Source organism: Danio rerio, chromosome 2, assembly GCF_049306965.1.
Source record: "Danio rerio strain Tuebingen ecotype United States chromosome 2, GRCz12tu, whole genome shotgun sequence".
NCBI classification, from domain to species: domain Eukaryota; kingdom Metazoa; phylum Chordata; class Actinopteri; order Cypriniformes; family Danionidae; genus Danio; species Danio rerio.
In genome coordinates, this window is record NC_133177.1 from 45,597,832 (window position 1) to 45,615,234 (window position 17,403).

Here is a 17,403-nt window from a genome sequence, read left to right on the forward strand (position 1 = left end):
TTTGCGTTCTTACTGGCGTATGTGTGCATGCTGGTCTCTGCCAGTCGGGCTGCGTTGGCAGAGCTGTTGCTGTGCGACGATGATGACGATGATGTTGAGGGAGAGCCGTGGAGAGCTCTGCTGATCCACGAGTCCACACTGACACCCCCTGCTCTCCCCAGAGACCCCTCAGCGTCAGAGCCGGAGGACGAGTCTGCAAAGACACACAGAGAACAGTCACACACACTCTTACTCAAGGCCTCTTAAATACAAAAACACACACATATATTAGTATTGGTGGTTTACGAGGACTCTCCATAGGCGTAATGTATTTTATTAAGTAAAATACCCCCCACCCTTAAACCCAACAATCACACTAAACCTGTAGCATAATTTGAATGTCAATTAAGCAGTGGTCAAGTTTTTAATAATGTAAGTAAGTGTAATACAAGCTTCAGTGAATTAAATGTATGCATTTACTTAAATTAGAAAGTATTAATAAAGCGAATTGAAGTGTTCAGTGTTTCGAGAAATATATAGTGTATTCTGACCTACAGTAACCTCTTATTAGCTATTTCTGAGGTTACTGTAGGTCAAAGCACAAACTGTGTCTACTTTTACATTACTTTTAGGCTTTATGAAGATACAAGCACCTATTTTACAAGAGAAATGAACACTCACAATGTCTATCGGTGCTTTAGATCTGCTGGTTTCAGACAGCTGAATGATTTTTTTCTGAGACTGATTGGCGCGATTATGCATTCACAATGGTATAAACCGTTATAGGGGTGGTCAAATGTACTGCATGCATTTTAATATTTTAATTATTAATATTATTATTAAACAGTGTTTCTCAACCACGTTTCTGGAGGGACACCAGATCTGCACATTCTCTATGTCTCCTTAACCAAACACACACGAATCAGATCATCAGCTTATTAACAGAGACTGAAAGACCTGCAATGGATGAGACAGACAAAGAAGACATCCAATATATGCAGTGTTGGTGGTCCTTTATGAACATGGTTGAGAAACACTGATCAGAAAAATAAAATTCTCACTATTAAAGGGCTAAACACACCATACATCTTGTTTTGATGTCCTTTAGGGGATCAAGTGTTAATTAGGGTGTCAATCCCATCAATTGTGTCCTCATAAGCCACCTTAATAGAGTACAACTAAGTCATAATCTTGTCATTATACAATATTCTGTGCTTGTAAACCACCAAAAGCAGTACACACACACCTGGAGGAGTGTATGTGTCCATGGAGGTTTGACCAATGAGCGAGCGCCGTTTGGATGGCAAAAGCACAGCCATCTTTCTCTCACTGTGTCGCTCCAACGCAGCCTGAACCGCTTCTGAGTGAACATCTGAGAGGAGCGAGAGAGAGTTTACACACATATAGAGAGCGCATCATGCTGAAATGCTTCTTAATGTTTATGTATGTATAAAGTTCAATAGAGTTGCTTTTTCAAGTCTGTTCACAGATTTATTTAGGGAGATTATTTATTCAGTGGTTTATCCATACAGGAAATGCTGTCAGCGGCACAGATTGCATCTAAGCCTAACCACATGTTCTGCAGTGCAGATGAAGATCCACGAGAACTTTCGAAAAACATAAATTACAACAGACGTACAGTTGTATTTTTTTCAATGATATTCAATATATTTTCTAGCATATAATTGACATATAGTTAAAACAATGTCATTCATTTTACTTCGGCTTAGTTCCTTTATTCATCAGGGGTAACCACAGTGGAATGAACTGCCAACTTATCCAGCATATGTAAACTCCACACAGAAATGCCAACTGACTCAGCTGGGACTCAAACCAGTCCCTTCTTGCTGTGAGGCGACAGTGCTAACCACAGAGCCCCTGTGCCGCACCCAATATCATTAATTTATATCATTAATTGGTACATGTAATTAATTTTAACATAATATTACATTATTTTTAAAAAGAGCTTAAAGACAGTTGTTTTCATTGAATTTATGTATTTTTTTTCAGGGACAGAGAAAAGATTTTAGCAAGTGACAATATTTGTTCTCTTCATCAGGCTTTTTTATAACAGAGTTATAAAAACTCTTTGGGTTGCGGCTGGATAGGCATCCGCGTAAAATATATGCTGGAATAGTTGGCGGTTCATTTCACAGTGGCGACCCCTGATAAATAAGAGTCTAAGCCGAAGGAAAATGAATTAATTTTTTTTTTTTCATAACAGTTTAAAATGAATGTATTGCTTTAAATGTAAAATTCTTATAATACATTCTAACAATTAATTACACTTTTTTTTTTATCGAGTTTGATGGAAAAAATTTGCAACTATAGCAGCACATGTAAATACAAGTAAAAACTGGAAAAACGTAAAATTTTAATATTAAAAAAATTGTATTATTGGGAGAAAAATTATATATTTTTATACTTCAATCAAACTATCATTAGACAAATTTATTCAAATCATAGATTTATCTAATGATGAAACACAACTAAATTAAGTTTGAATCTGTTTGGACTGTTTTCATAGAAGAAAAACAGTGGGGGAAAGAAGTATTGAACTTGTAACCATTTTTCTCAGAAACACCTGAGCAATGCATGTGACTTCATTCTCCATATGAAAGGGGTCTTCAAGCTGCCATCATCAAAAAGTCCTTTTACAGGGTTACTGCAAGTTTCAGCAATTAAATCTAAGACTTTTTAAGACCACTATGAATGAAATTTTAGACTTTTTTTTTTTTTTTTTTAATGGCACAAGCGGATTTCCTTTTTAATTTGACCTATTAAAAATGTATATAATTTAATACATTTAATAATACAATAATACAAATTATTTAATAATAAAAAATGTTACTTGTTATTATTAAATGTTATTTCTCAGCACATATTTCAATTAATGTCTCAAAACAAGCAAGCTCTAGTTGTATATGTAAACTTTTCTTTAAAATGAAATAAAAACATGTTTTAAATTTTTTTTTAAACTATAATGTATGCACAAATATCTGTCCAGGTCAGTGTCCACAGCATAAAAAAATTTAAGACCTACAACACAATGTTTCAGTAAATTAAGGACTTAAATTAAGGCCTAAAATTTAGTTTTTGAGATTTACTGTAAAACATCATAAGACTTTTAAAGACCCCGCGGACACCCTGTTTTATATATAAAAACATGATACTTATTTCCCCCACTGTATAAACTATTGACAGTTTTGTGTCTAAAATTCTGAACTGTTAGCTGCATTAATGGTATCTCACCTGAGCGGTAACGTTCATCCCTTGACCCAGTGGACCGTCTGCGTTGATAACGTGAGGATGAGGAAGACGATGAAGATGGTGTTACAGGGATGCGCCGTTCTGCTCCTACAGGAAGCACAGAGGGACAAATATAGCCACAACAGAAAACAGAAACTGTATAGTGCTGTGCATACCTGTCAACTCCTCATTTTTGCCAGGATTCTCTAGTATTTTACAATTCTATCCCGCTATCTTCCCGTTTAAGTATTTTCCCATATTTCTCCTGTATAATTAAACTTTCTATGAAAAGTAGCAACAAAGGGCCGATCTCCAATGTGATATAATTGCAAGAGCTGTTCAAGAGAATTAAGTTAGAGCATGTTAAAAACAATATTAAAACAGCCACATTTACTAGCTATGCGTCAAACATCATTCTTCCTATGCAACCTCTGAATCGGTCAATTCATGTAACTGTGCTGACTGACAGAGGCACTTCATGGTGATAAAGAAACGCTTCTATATACGTGATTAGAAGAAAAGCGAAAGTGGATACACTTAATAATATATAAACAGCCGTCCTGGTCTGTTTTATATTACACACAAATAGTTTTGTCTTAAAAGTGCATAAACAGTTACCAAAGAAATCGAATGCTTTCATTATGAATCTGTGGATTTTTAAAGTGACACCTCTGTTATCAAACAAAACTGGTGGATCAAATTGAGAGATTCACTGTTCTTCAATAAATAACTATAGTAACTTTATTTAATATTTAAATACAGTGAATAAAACAAGACATTATGAATTGATTTAATTTCTGCATAGGTTATTGATTTTAATAGGAAAATCCTATAGGAAACTTATTTTCAATTTTCGAATGTTTGCTAATTTCCTCCCCATATTTGTAATGGCTTCAACTAGGCTTATATACAATTAAGTTACTTTGAATGAACAGATTAAGGAGTTTGTGTTCATTTTGCGAGTTCTTCTGGGCAGGTTTGAGGTTTTTGGTATGCTGCTTTGTATTTATTTATTTATTTATTTATTTATTGCCACATTAGACACTTATGGCTATTTCAGGGCAAAATGGATATACATAAAAATATAACATAATAAAAACAAATTCGTCTTACAATAAAAAGTTACTTAGACAAATATATAGGATAGAAATAAATAAAATCGATACGAGAATATATTTAAAGTTAATATGATTTTTCAGTCAAATTATTGATAAATAATTTAAGATTCTTCCCGGTGGTACCTTATTAAAAATGTCCATCAAAGTACTCTCCTTATAAATGTTTTGTCTAATGGTATTCAAACTTCACATTCCAACAGAAAATGTTTCATGGTAAGATCAGCTTGGCAGTAATTACTTTTAGATGGTGCTTCATTATTCAGTAAATACAAATGAGTCAACCTAGAATGTCTAATTCGACATCTAGTATGGATAGGTTGCTCATGCCTGGTCTCAAAATTATAATTTGCAAAGTGTCTTTCATTTATTTTCGGTTTACTTCAATTAATTTCTTATTTTTGCAGTTGTCCCATTCCATTTGCCATGTTTCATTTATATACAAATTAATTGTAGGTTTTAAGTCTTCAGGAGGAATTAAACATTCTGACTCTTTCAAAGAGATAGCCTGCTAGTATGCTGCTTTGTAAAGTACATTTTTGTGTGTTTGTTACCTGGTGTATGAGGTAGGTATGCTTGTAAAAGTTTGGATCTTTTCTTCTCGTAGCCCTTCTGGGTGATATCACCTGAAAAAAACAACAAGAAAAAAAGTCATGTTAAATAAACTAAACATCCATCACTGCTGATGTTCATGATTCTTTTGACGCAATGGCTAACAAAAGCTCTACAAGACACATTCAAAGTGGATAGCCATCATCCAGTCACTGAAACAACTTCAGAAGGCAGTTTTTAGACACTCAAATAGGGCCAAGTATGTCAATTTTACTCCTACTAAGCAGAATTACGTCACAATACAGAAATATTGGAGGTCTATAATACACACAATGAGCAATTACAGGTGTGTGCACAAGTCTTTTTTGCAGTTGGAGGCAAGTGTTAAAGTACAAATTAAATCAAAACTAACCAGATGATTTTGTAGCTGACATTGCTAGTTTTGTGGTGAACAATTGCTCAACAGAGAAGATTGTGATTGGCCGTGAAGGTCATCAGTTCTCTGCACTTCACTGCGGTTTACCAAGTTTGCACTCAGAGAAGTGCAAATGACCTTCACAGCCAATCACAGTCATTTCTGTTGACCACTGGTGAATACTATGGCAAATCAGCTGTTTAAGAACAAGCTCAGCGGCGCTTAAATGTTAGCGGGAAACAGACGTTTTTAAAACTTCAGTACTGGGACAACACTGTTACAGGCAACACGAGGATGTGCTACAGAGGACTGCATTGTTTTATCGCTCACCAGGTTACATAGGCTAAAGCAAGGAGTCCCCACGAAGTTTACCTGGTGCCATGATCTGAAGCCTAGGAAGACACTCTTAAAGAGATTATGATGTCGTTTGATGCCTAATATGCTTTTAATTGTCTTAAATTTAACTTAACTGAATGATATTAAAGTGATGTTTACACCATATCTGCGTTTCGAAATCGCGGAAACAGCTGGAAGTTTGTAGTCAACAGTATGTTGTTGCAATTTTTACAGTGCTGACCCTATACTTCTAGGTTTCTTCCCACCATAGCCTCGCTTTCATGTTTTAAAATGGCGACCACGTGAAATAAGTGTATTGCTGTCAGATTAGGGCTGCACAATATTGAAAATATCGATATTTATTTTATTTTGCTATGATAAATATTGCAATATGAATACAGTTTCACAAGATAGTTTGAATAGCACTATTTGACAGTCTCCTATAGGCTTGGGCCGATAGACGATGCCATCGTCCATTGCTGATGGCCGATAAACTTCACCATGCTAAGCTGGCATCACGACCCATCGCCCTGCCCCACATGTATATTGATATATAAATCATTATTTGTATGTCTTAATAGCAATAACGGTCTTTTCAAGAGCTGTGTTAAATTTTACATCTAGCTGCCGCTTGCACGGCTGACAGCATCGTTAGGATTAAATAAATGATAATACACTACCTCTCACGCTTAAAATGATTAGATTCAGTGGCAAATGCCTTTACCTGCAAACCCTGTCCCAGACTTTACAGTGAATGGCTTTAATTATTTCCATAGCGGACTTGAAGCCACTGAAAGTCTTTTATCCATTCTTAGAAAAGTGTAAATGGTGGATTAACATTCAGCACATGATCACTAATAAGATGTGCCATTATTAGTAACTGTAGGTGGTTTCTAAAACAAAATTTGTCTGTGTTATTTACTTATTTTCATTCTCTCATCTTCAGCGCTTCACAGTTTCGAAGGCAGAAGACATTAACTGAGTGATTGACAGCTGATATTAACCAATCTATTCGCATTCCGTTCTAGAGCAGTGAGCCAATAAGAAGAGCACAAAGGCGGGGCAAGCATTGCAGGCTTTTTTTTGTACTTCAGCAAGTTCATATAACAACTTAATCAGTTTAAATCAGTTTAAAACTTAAACAGTTTTGATCTGTTCTTGTTTGGCATTTTCAGGTGCAAAGATGCATTCTGTATAAATGTCTCCTAAATCCGCACACACAGTGAGAATTTTGCCATAAAAACAGTGAAAATTTATGCATGAGCACAAATGCTTCAAAATATATTTTAAGTCGCATTGATAAAATTTCGGGTGCATATGTGACCAAAACGGTCAAGCTCTAGCATCCTTACTTGTTATTATTTTCTTATAATAATAATAATAATAATAAAATAAGAAAATTATTATCAATCACAAAAAAATTACAGTGAACTCTAAACAAACTCTCGTCTCCTTCACTAGCTGTGGGAAAAAGCCGTTATAACAACACAGATCACTCTGCCTATTCATGCCAGAGTCCTGCGGAAAAAGTGATTGCCAGGTGGTAATTTGTAAGTAACTTTATTTATTTATGGTTTGGTTATGGGTAAAGCAAAGACCATGTGGGTCAGGTAGTGAAAACGATAGGCTACAATCAATTAATTTGTTATGAATTAATTGATATTTAACAACCACCACCCCCACCTATGACGACGATGCCATCGTCGATCACAAGTCTCCTAGAGAGTCTAGACCGTATACTCACACTATGTACAGTTGCTTTCACCGGGCCAAAGCACGCTTGTCCCCCTCCCGTCTCCCCTGACAGCCCGCACTCACATTACATTCGGGCCTGGGCACGCTTACATCATCGATTCTGCGCTGTTCAGTAAGTGCTTTCGCTCAGCACAGTGGAGATTTCTTTAGGTATATTGTTTAAGTTGTTTGATATGCAGTGACACGCTTTCAAATATTTCACCGAACAGATCAGCCACTTTTGACGCTCATAAACAACCATAAAGTCCTCTTGCTGAAGGTGCGCAGCTGTCGTGCAGTGAGGGGTTTGCGTCTTTAATAATCTACGACATACTGCACCACAGCCCAAGTGAACCGCGCTCCGTGCCAGAGCCCGATTCAGAGCACTCACACTTCTCAAACGATCCGGGAAACGGGCCTGGGCACGATTCGGAAAGCATAGTGTGAGTACGCCCTAAAAGTACTCAAAGACAGAAATTAAAACAACAACAAAAAATATTAAAATGCAAAAAATGTTTTTCTTACTTTTTTTGGTCTCGTTTCTAGACCAAATATAAAAACAATTCTTAAAGCAAGTAAAAAAATTTTGTTTTCACCCCCAGAATAAATAAGTTAAAATAAAAACCTTTTCCTTAAAACAAGCTAAATTACCAGCCAGTGAGCTAAGCCAAATAATCTGGTTTTTGCTTTGAAATGTAGATATGTGGACTAGAAACAAAACAATTCTTTCTTTTTTTTCCTCGTGCATATAAATCATATAAATTTTGTATAAATACGGTAATTAGACACAATTCTGCAGCTCCTGCTCAACTATAATTCAGACTCAACATTGCACATCCTGTGATGTGATTATTGTGATATTGATGCTGACATGATATATTGTGCAGCCCTAATCAGATCAGATACTAATAAACAATCATACATCTACAAATACGGCATGGCTGGAATAATAACACAAATGATATCCATGACAACATAGGTGTGGTGGCCCCCCCCGAGACCCACAGGAAATGAAGACATGGAGGTCCTTTTCTCACGAGACTCTCTGCTCCATTATCCACAACACACACACAGAGAAAATCTAAACTTTAAACACATTTCAGCATTCAACATAAATAAAAGCTTTGATTATACACACATGCAAAACCTACAAGGGGAAAACCATAAATGGCCACTGCACAAACTGGGTTACTAGGTCAATCTGCACTAAGCTTTACATAATATACATGCACATCTGCAGTCAAGATAGCATATGCATATACACTGAAACCTGAGCAACTGTGCACACGCATATTAAAATGATAAGGAAGATAACATGCACACACGTAAACGCTTGTGCACTCATACTAAACACAAGCTCAGTGGCTACTTTACTAGGTACAACTGCTTATCAACAAAAAAAGCCAAACATGTGGCTGTTAACTGCAATTAGAAAGCATGCAGATATCATCGCAGCGGTTTAGTTGCTTTCGGGCTGTCGTATAATTACGATTGGCACGTTATGGCATGTGATCAGAGCAAATGAACGTGGGAGGATTGTTGATGCAAGGTTTCTCAGAAACAGTCCACCTCGTGGGATTTACATGGTTGGGTTCACAGAGAACGCTGTGTGAATTCAGCCAGATCTGTGAGAGAAAACACCTTGTTAAACAGAGCTCAAAGGAGCTGAAGACAGTGCTCTACTGTTAAAAGCACTGTTCTGCACGAAAAAGGGGTATTTGAAATGCATCGCATGTCAAAGTTTAAGGAAATAAACTCCACGCATGATTAGCCTGAAATTAGGACTTGTAGGACTTGTTTAAAACTCCTGAAGAGAAAATGGACACACGGCAATTTGCTCTGAAGGTCAGAAAGTACTCTAAATCCTAAAACTTAATTCAAAATCCGATCATATTTTGAAAAACACTGTTCTCCTGACCTCCTCCTATGTACAGCGCTAGGAGAGCCAGAGCACAAAAATCACACTCGACTAGAACTTTCATTTAGCCGCTAGCAACGCTCCTGGCATCTTGCTAAATCCAGCCGATGTTCAACATCTGGGATGTTTACGAAGCTAGAGGGGGTTTTACCCAGCAGGAGGACCTCAGAAAAAACTTGTAAAATCTAGTAAAGAGTTTTTTTGACCTGCTGTCCTGTCAAGAGAGTTCAGCTTACTGGCTTGAAGCGGTGATTTGGACAAGGAAGGAATGACAACAACATGACAGTCATTATGATTTTCACATCAAATTCTTTCTTTCTTTCTTTCTTTCTTTCTTTCTTTCTTTCTTTCTTTCTTTCTTTCTTTCTTTCTTTCTTTCTTTCTTTCTTTCTTTCTTTCTTTCTTTCTATAGTGCTAGGACAAGTTAATACTACATTATTTTGCAACAAGTTAAAGATGTACGTGTTAGCAACATGCAACATTATGTTAGCAAATCATTAAAGCATGCTAGCTACAGGTTAAAGGACATCCGAGCAGTGATGTCATTATTTATTTATTTTTTATAAAAATACAGGCCGTGTCAAAGCAGATTAACAGATAGCAACTGGAAAACAGTAGAATTAATTATGGAAACTTAACTGTACATGTTACAGTTTGCTACACTATATTAGCAAATCATAAAAACATGCTAGCTTCAGGTAAAAACATGCAAACAGTAAAGTCCAATTATTTATCAAATATTTAAAGTCCATTATTATTCAAAATAAAAATAGAGACTGTAAAATCAGATAAACAGAAAGCAACAGGAAAACAGAAGAATTACTTATGGAAACTTAACTATTTTTGACAATAGCAATCTCAATCTAGATGTGTCCTAAAACATGCTAATTTTGTGGCATAATACTAGCATAACTTAAAACTTCTTCAAACTTTCCATCCACAAATATAGACATTGGATATCGCATACGGGCCCAAAGCGTGAGTCAGTACCGCTGCCATATTGGACAAATGTCATTCAACTGCACAAGTCAAGACCAAAACCAATCTGAATATGCTGGACATTTGCACTGTGTACAGGTGTAGTAATGAGTGAACAAAGAAAACAACGCATAAAGGCAGAAGATTACATAGGTAAGATTTTTTTTTTTTATGATTTTGTATATTATGAATTTGTATGCTCTTAGTCACTTAGTGCACTGACCATGAGGCAAAGTAGCACCAACTCGCACTAAATACTAGGCTTATGCTAGTTTTGATGAAAATAACCCACAAAATTTTTAATTAAATATGACAAGATGCTGGTGCCAGCAGAAACTGGCTAGTTTGTGAAGCAACATATAAGGGTTCCTGATAACACAATTTGCCTCAATGTTCATACTTTCCACCGTAAATTATTGCATATTAAAACTTTTATTTACTATTTAGATCAGACAGGTGGATATTATGCACATTGAGACAGGGATATTGATGGTTCACACAAATCATTCACAACAGAGATTTATTCACAAATGAATCGCTCCCTACAGTACGTAACTTTGTAAAAGGGGGTGTGGACATGGATTGGACAAAATTTAACAGGGAGGATAATACATTCCCATGCACACAAACACATGCTGTTTGTCGGCAATGCCCGTGCGATCGCCTCACTTATCCATCAATGTAGAAAAGTGTTGTAAAATTACGATATTCATAATTTTAAAAAATATGTCCATACACCGGGAAAACTACCGATCATATATGTGTATATACACTCACTGGCCACTTTGTTAGGTACACCTGTCCAACTACACGTTAACACAAATGTCTAATCAGCCAATCACATGGCAGCAACTCAATGCATTCAGGCATGTAGACATGGTTAAGACGATCTGCTGCAGTTCAAACAGAGCATCAGAATGGGGAAAGACAGGTGATTTAAGTGACTTTGAACATGGCATGGTTGTTGGTGCCAGACGGGCTGGTCTGAGTATTTCAGAAACTGCTAATCTACTGGGATTTTCACACACAACCATCTCTAGGGTTTACAGAGAATGGTCCGAACAACAGAAAATATCCAGTGAGCGCCAGTTCTGTGGGCGCAAATACCTTGTTGATGTCAGAGGTCAGAGGAGAATGGCCAGACTGGTTCGAGCTGATAGAAAGTTGACAGTAACACAAATAACCACTTGTTACAGCTGAGGTATACAAAAGAGCATCTCTGAACGCACAACACGTCCAACCTTGAGGTGGATGGGCTACAGAAGCAGAATACCACACCGAGTGCCACTCTTGTCAGCTAAGAACAGAAAACTGAGGCAACAGTTCACACAGGCTCACCAAAATTTGACAACAGAAGATTGGAAAAACATTGCCTGGTCTTATGAGTCCGAAACTAAAACAATGAGTCTGATGGTAGGTTCAGGTCAACAACATGACGTCAACAACAGTGATTCAGGCTGGTGATGGTGCTGTAACAGTGTGGGGGACATTTTCTTGGAACACTTTGTGCCTACTGGAGTATTGATGCTAACCATGTCGATCCCTTTATGACAACAGTGTACCCATCTTCTGATGGCTTCTTCCAGCAGGATAAAGCATCATGTCAAAGCAGGAATCATCTCAGACTGGTTTCTTAAACATTAATAAGTTTACTGTACTCAAATGGCATCCTTAGTCACCAGATCTCAATCCAATAAATCACCTTTGGGATGTGGTGGAACAGGAGGTTCGCATCATGGATGTGCAGCCGATAAATCTGCAGCAACTGTGTTATGCTATCATGTCAATATGGATCAAAATCTCTGAGGAATATTTCTAGTACCTTGTTGAATCTATGCCACGAAGGATTAAGGCAAGATGAAGGCAAAAGAGGGTCCAACCTGGTACTAGTAAGGTGTACCTAATAAAGTGGATGGTGAGTGTATGGCTCCAGATGGCAAGGTACCACTGCACCTTAGTCCCACATTTATTTCAAAGAAGTGCTACCCTGTACCAAAACGTTGACTCTATTGAAACATTCCTTCCAATAGACAGCAATAGAGTAGGCAACTTCTAGTGTAAATATCTATGTTTTCCATCAGGCTTTCCCAAACAACAATAAAAGTTTGTCTTGACCTTCGGATTGATTGTTGATTATAAATAACAAGCAGAATGCTCATTTCATACCATCATATGTAGGGTTTAGACACTCTAGAGTTAACAACTGAAGAGCTACAGAAATAAAATTGTGTAACAAAATGCTTAATTTGAGTGTAACTGGAAATAATCACTCTAAAAAGCATCAGTAATACAATGTGAAAATACGCACAGCAACTCCAGAGTAGATAATCTGCAATCATATCACCATGATATAAGATTACACCTATTATTATTATTATTTTAACAATTTAAAATCGGAATGAACCCTAGATACACTCGTTTTAGGAATCCCTTAAAACATGTAGAATAATTTCATGATATTTCTGCCAGACAGAAGATGACCCTACAAAACTGAGTTCTGCAGGTTTCTCATTCAGAGATATGATGACTAGCAGGTGAGATCTTAACCGTTCAAACTAAACGCCAACACCATCATAAACAGCATAATAAAACTGTATGTAGGTCATGTCTTACACAAACACACACACATGCTGCTCTAAGATGGCCTGGAGCTCCAGATGAATGCAAAAGCATGGAAATTAGGGGACAACACAATTCTTCAGAGACGCAGCGTATAAAAATTCAATCTGTAAACCAAATACATTTACGGTTCAATCGACTCCTATAAAACTCTCATTAATAATTATGATACTAAAAGAGAAATGGCGAATCTCTCTGAAGCTAGTAAGCTGTATATGCGAGTATATACATGAGAGAGAGAGAGTGAGAGAGTGAGTGAGAGAGAGTGAAAGAGAGAGAGAGAGAGAGAGAGAGAGAGAGAGAGAGAGAGAGAGAGAGAGAATAAAAATAGCATCATGTCAGGCTTTCGGACAGCTGCAGTTGTGAGTAACTTCCATGACAACCCACAATAAACACACACACACACATACACACCAAGCAAAGGTTATACGCCTGGTTGTTCAATTAATAAACAGTATGAGGTTAAATGTATATAAATGCACACTTAGAAAACCCATGTGCATATACAGCACAATATTTATAGATGGAAAGTGGCCATTGCTCCATTGGAAATCACAGTAAAAGATTTTTCCTTTAAAACATTTATTTCTTCCTTTTAAGTAGGACTGCAAGATATTGGAAAAAATGACATTACAATACTTTTTCTGCTATATTAATATATTTTCAGAAGATTATTTAAATAAATCTATTTAGGAAGAATTCATAATTTTACACTGACGGATATTGCATAATTTCTTTTAATAGATTAATTTGTATTAATATGTCAATACAAAAATACTTCTGTGTGCACATAAAACAAACAAAAAAAAACTTTATTTAACAGTTGGCAGTGTTAATATAGAGCGCAGATTCACAAGAGTGCTGTGCCACTTTTGTTGTTAAGTAAATTTCTCGACATTGAACGAGTCGCGACCATAGCTGTCTATGGAGGATAAGTGAGCTCTCCAGTTTAATTCAAAATATCTCAATCTGCATTTTGAAGATGAACAAAGGTCTCGGGTAGTGGTGTAACAGATCACAAATCGCACCGTTCAGATCACACAACGGTCATGGATCGGGACATTTTTCAGATCAGCCAAAAAGGGGAGGAGACAAAAGTCATTTGCTTTACATTTATTACAAAAACATTACAACAGGAAACTTTGGGTTTTCACAAACAGAACTTAAAACCTGTAATTTTAATATATATATATTTTTTTTAAATGAAGAATTAACCATCTGAATAAAAAAAGTTAAATACTCAGTACTGTGTGAAAAATGATCTTTGCTATTGTCACTGATAATGCTAAAAGTATAAACCTGAAAAAACACACATCATATTTACTTTTCATATTTATTTCATTTTCAGTTAATGATTCAACAATCCACTCATAAAACTTAAAGGTGCAGTTGGTGATCTGCCACAATGCTAGCCTGTTAGCATAAATCTCTGAATCACCATCCCTCCCCTGCTGCCCAAAGCCACGTCTCCTGAAAACACAAGCGCACGTACCGCATGACAGCAGAACCCTCTCTCATGGAGCTAAAGCTTGGCTTGCGTCATGCAGGAATTACACTCAATATTACACTCATTTCTAAGCCATACTTACATGCTACTTTTGACCGAATATTATTCAGAGTAGCGGTAAACACCATAGGGAGCGTGTCACAGATTGTCATTGTTCAAAAATGAAACAATTTGAATATAAAACCATCTTAAGCTCAGTAAAGTAGGCTAGGCGGAATAGCGCTATTTTCTGAAGTTTTGTTGTTTAAACTTAACAAAAATCTACATTACTGATGCTGTAAAAGGTCCTTATAAAACTGAAAATAACCAAATCAATCTTTCACCAGAAGATTTCAGTGCCTATAACCCGTTCATAACAGCCCAGTCTACATCAGCTCTGCGTGACAAAAATAGTTTCAAAACAGAACAATACTAAGAGAAATACTTCAGCCATGGTGTCATCCTTCCTTCAGCGTGCAAAAGTAACTCCAATATTGATTCAGGATTTAAAAAAGTTTCGATTCAGCATTTGTTTTTACCGGCGCTCGCTCTCTATCATTCTAGTCAATGCGCAAGCACAGCAGAAGCTGAGCACAAACAGGTGCGCAGTAGCTCAAATTTGCATTTGCTGACAGACAGTTTGACCTTCGTGTCAGAATTATGGGAATTATCGGTCCGACATTTTAATTGGACAAACATTTTTTAGTCTTATGCCTTACCCAGAATATAAAAATACATAAAAATGCAAAACAGACTAAAATCTGACAGAAAACTGACTATTCTGTGACATATTTTGATAGTTGTTTCTCGCCACCTATTTGTTGCATTAAACAGTGATTTTAATCTTTACCATAAACATCAGTGTTTATATCTGAACTATAGACTGTTATCCCAATACTTCTGTGACATTTTATTGCTTATTACTTTGTAACTAACAGAAAAAGTGTAAAAACTGAATCTCTCTAGATTTTGGATCAATCGTGATCCATTACACCCCAAGTCTTGGGTGTTTTGAAATGGCATGAGAGTGAATAATTGATAACAGAATTGCCATTTTTGGGTTAAGAATCTGGAAGGTCTGAAAATGCGACAACAGCAAATTTTCATTTCAGGATGAAATATTCCTTTTACAATCTCATGTAAATATTTTAGGCCAAAAGGGTTCAGCTGACAAAAATGTTTGGAGATGCCTGGTCTGGACAATATAATCAGAAAGGAAAAACAGCCTAAAATAAGACATATCTCCTTGGAAGATGAACGAAAACAGCTTCTCTCTGCCAAACAGAAACACTTCACACTGAACAGTCCATCTGCTACACCGGCCAGAGAAACCACAACAAATCTGGTTTACTCAAACCTCCATATTCAGAGTCTCTGTACACTATAAAACACATTGAAATTCAAGGCTAAAGACTTTATTGTTAGATTAAATTGTGCAATTATTGAATCAGACAGTGAAAAAAATATTTAAAACATAACTACACTAGAAGAACGTTAAATTGCAAACACAAACATTAAACAGTGCCAAACAAAGACAGGTCGAGCTAACAAATCTTGTTTTAGGGTTCAAATTGCCTAGGGCTGAACAACACAGAACCACTCTGTTTGTTATTTAAGCAGAGAGTTGATTATGAAAGCAGAAACGCTAAGGGCGAAGGGCTTGCTAATGGTTCAGGCAAGGTGAGTGTGAATCCTGGATAAATGAATGGTGGCCCTAAAAACCTTTGTTTTAATTACTAAATTATTTACCCAAATTAACAATTTTGCTTTGAAGACTTTTGAAGAGCCTTTTACGAGGGTGCTGTATGTAAGTTGTTGACTCTTCTAAAGCATGAAAATACCATAATATGTTTACAGATATTTAGCAAACATGCTAAGTGAACATTCTTTTTTATCTGAAAAACAATGCTATGGTCAGTTATTCTCCTTTGAAAATGTGCGTTCCATGTCGAAATGTCTGTCTTTGTTTTGGTTCTTTTAACCCGCCCACTGCCACTTTACCCAATTATATTTCATCACCCTGGGTTGCCTTGGTGGAAAACACATTATTTCATTTAAGTTCTGAAGGTTCCTTCGATATATGCGACTGTAACCAAAAATGAGACGCACATTCAGAGTTATAAAAATGTGTATATGTATGTCTAACACTTTCCTAACAACACAAAAGACAAAAGACAAAAAAGACAGCAATTCAGAAGCACAGAATACTGCACTCACTGCACTTCAATAACGTGGTAAGGTTTAAAATCTATTTAACACATATTAAGCATCATTAAAGTGCTGAGTGACTGACATTTGTTGATTTGCAATCGCAGTTTGAAGTCACAGTTCTAACATTCATTTTTAAACATGTTTATTTTATTCTCAAGATCTGAGGTAAACTATCTGCTTTGAATACAGCAATACATGTCACATAAAATGACATTCAAATGACGTTAATAGCATTTAACATTAAATAAATCACATAATCAGTTGTTGGGGTGATAATTGGTGGTGATAGACAGAATTGATGGTTTGGACAGAAACTTTAACTTTAACATGGAAACATTCATTTTATCACGTCATCGCGTGAAGATATGGTGTTGGCTCGATAGTCAGGCATGTTCACTCATGTTGGTGCCGTCAATCTGGCAACCTGCGTTAATGTGGAGTCATCAGAGAGGAGACAGTTGAAAAAGTGTTTTGAATTTGAACTGCAAAACCTAATTCAACCACTGGGTGTCAATATTATTCTAGCTCTTTAATATAACAAAATGAATGGCGCTAGGGCTGTCAAAATGACAATAATAAAGATCTCTAAAACATATGTGCTTTATTTCGCAACACAGAAGTAAGTTCTTTGTTGCGATTGTCTAAGACATCAGTTCCATTTGCCTATCAGTAAGTGACTTAGAATAACAAATAGCAGTAAATGAACAAAATACTTGTTCTACAAATCAATACGCTTATGAGAGAACAATAAAATGTAAATAATATAACCAAAAAATGCATATTTGCAACATCAAGCAGCATAAAAATTTTT

General features: G+C 36.3%; 1 protein-coding gene across 2 annotated transcripts in view; it reads right to left on the reverse strand.

Moving 5' to 3' along the window:
• The window catches only part of dip2cb (disco-interacting protein 2 homolog Cb), an 84,709-nt gene that overhangs the window by 54,797 nt on the left and 12,509 nt on the right, over positions 1–17,403 (reverse strand). For both annotated transcript variants that reach the window (XM_693409.11, XM_005171400.6), the window contains exons 2-5: positions 4,898–4,969; positions 3,232–3,336; positions 1,226–1,351; positions 14–193 (exon numbers count right to left, since the gene is read on the reverse strand). In XM_693409.11, coding sequence (XP_698501.7) covers positions 14–193; positions 1,226–1,351; positions 3,232–3,336; positions 4,898–4,969 — 483 coding nt within the window. The remainder of the gene's footprint in view (positions 1–13; positions 194–1,225; positions 1,352–3,231; positions 3,337–4,897; positions 4,970–17,403) is intronic.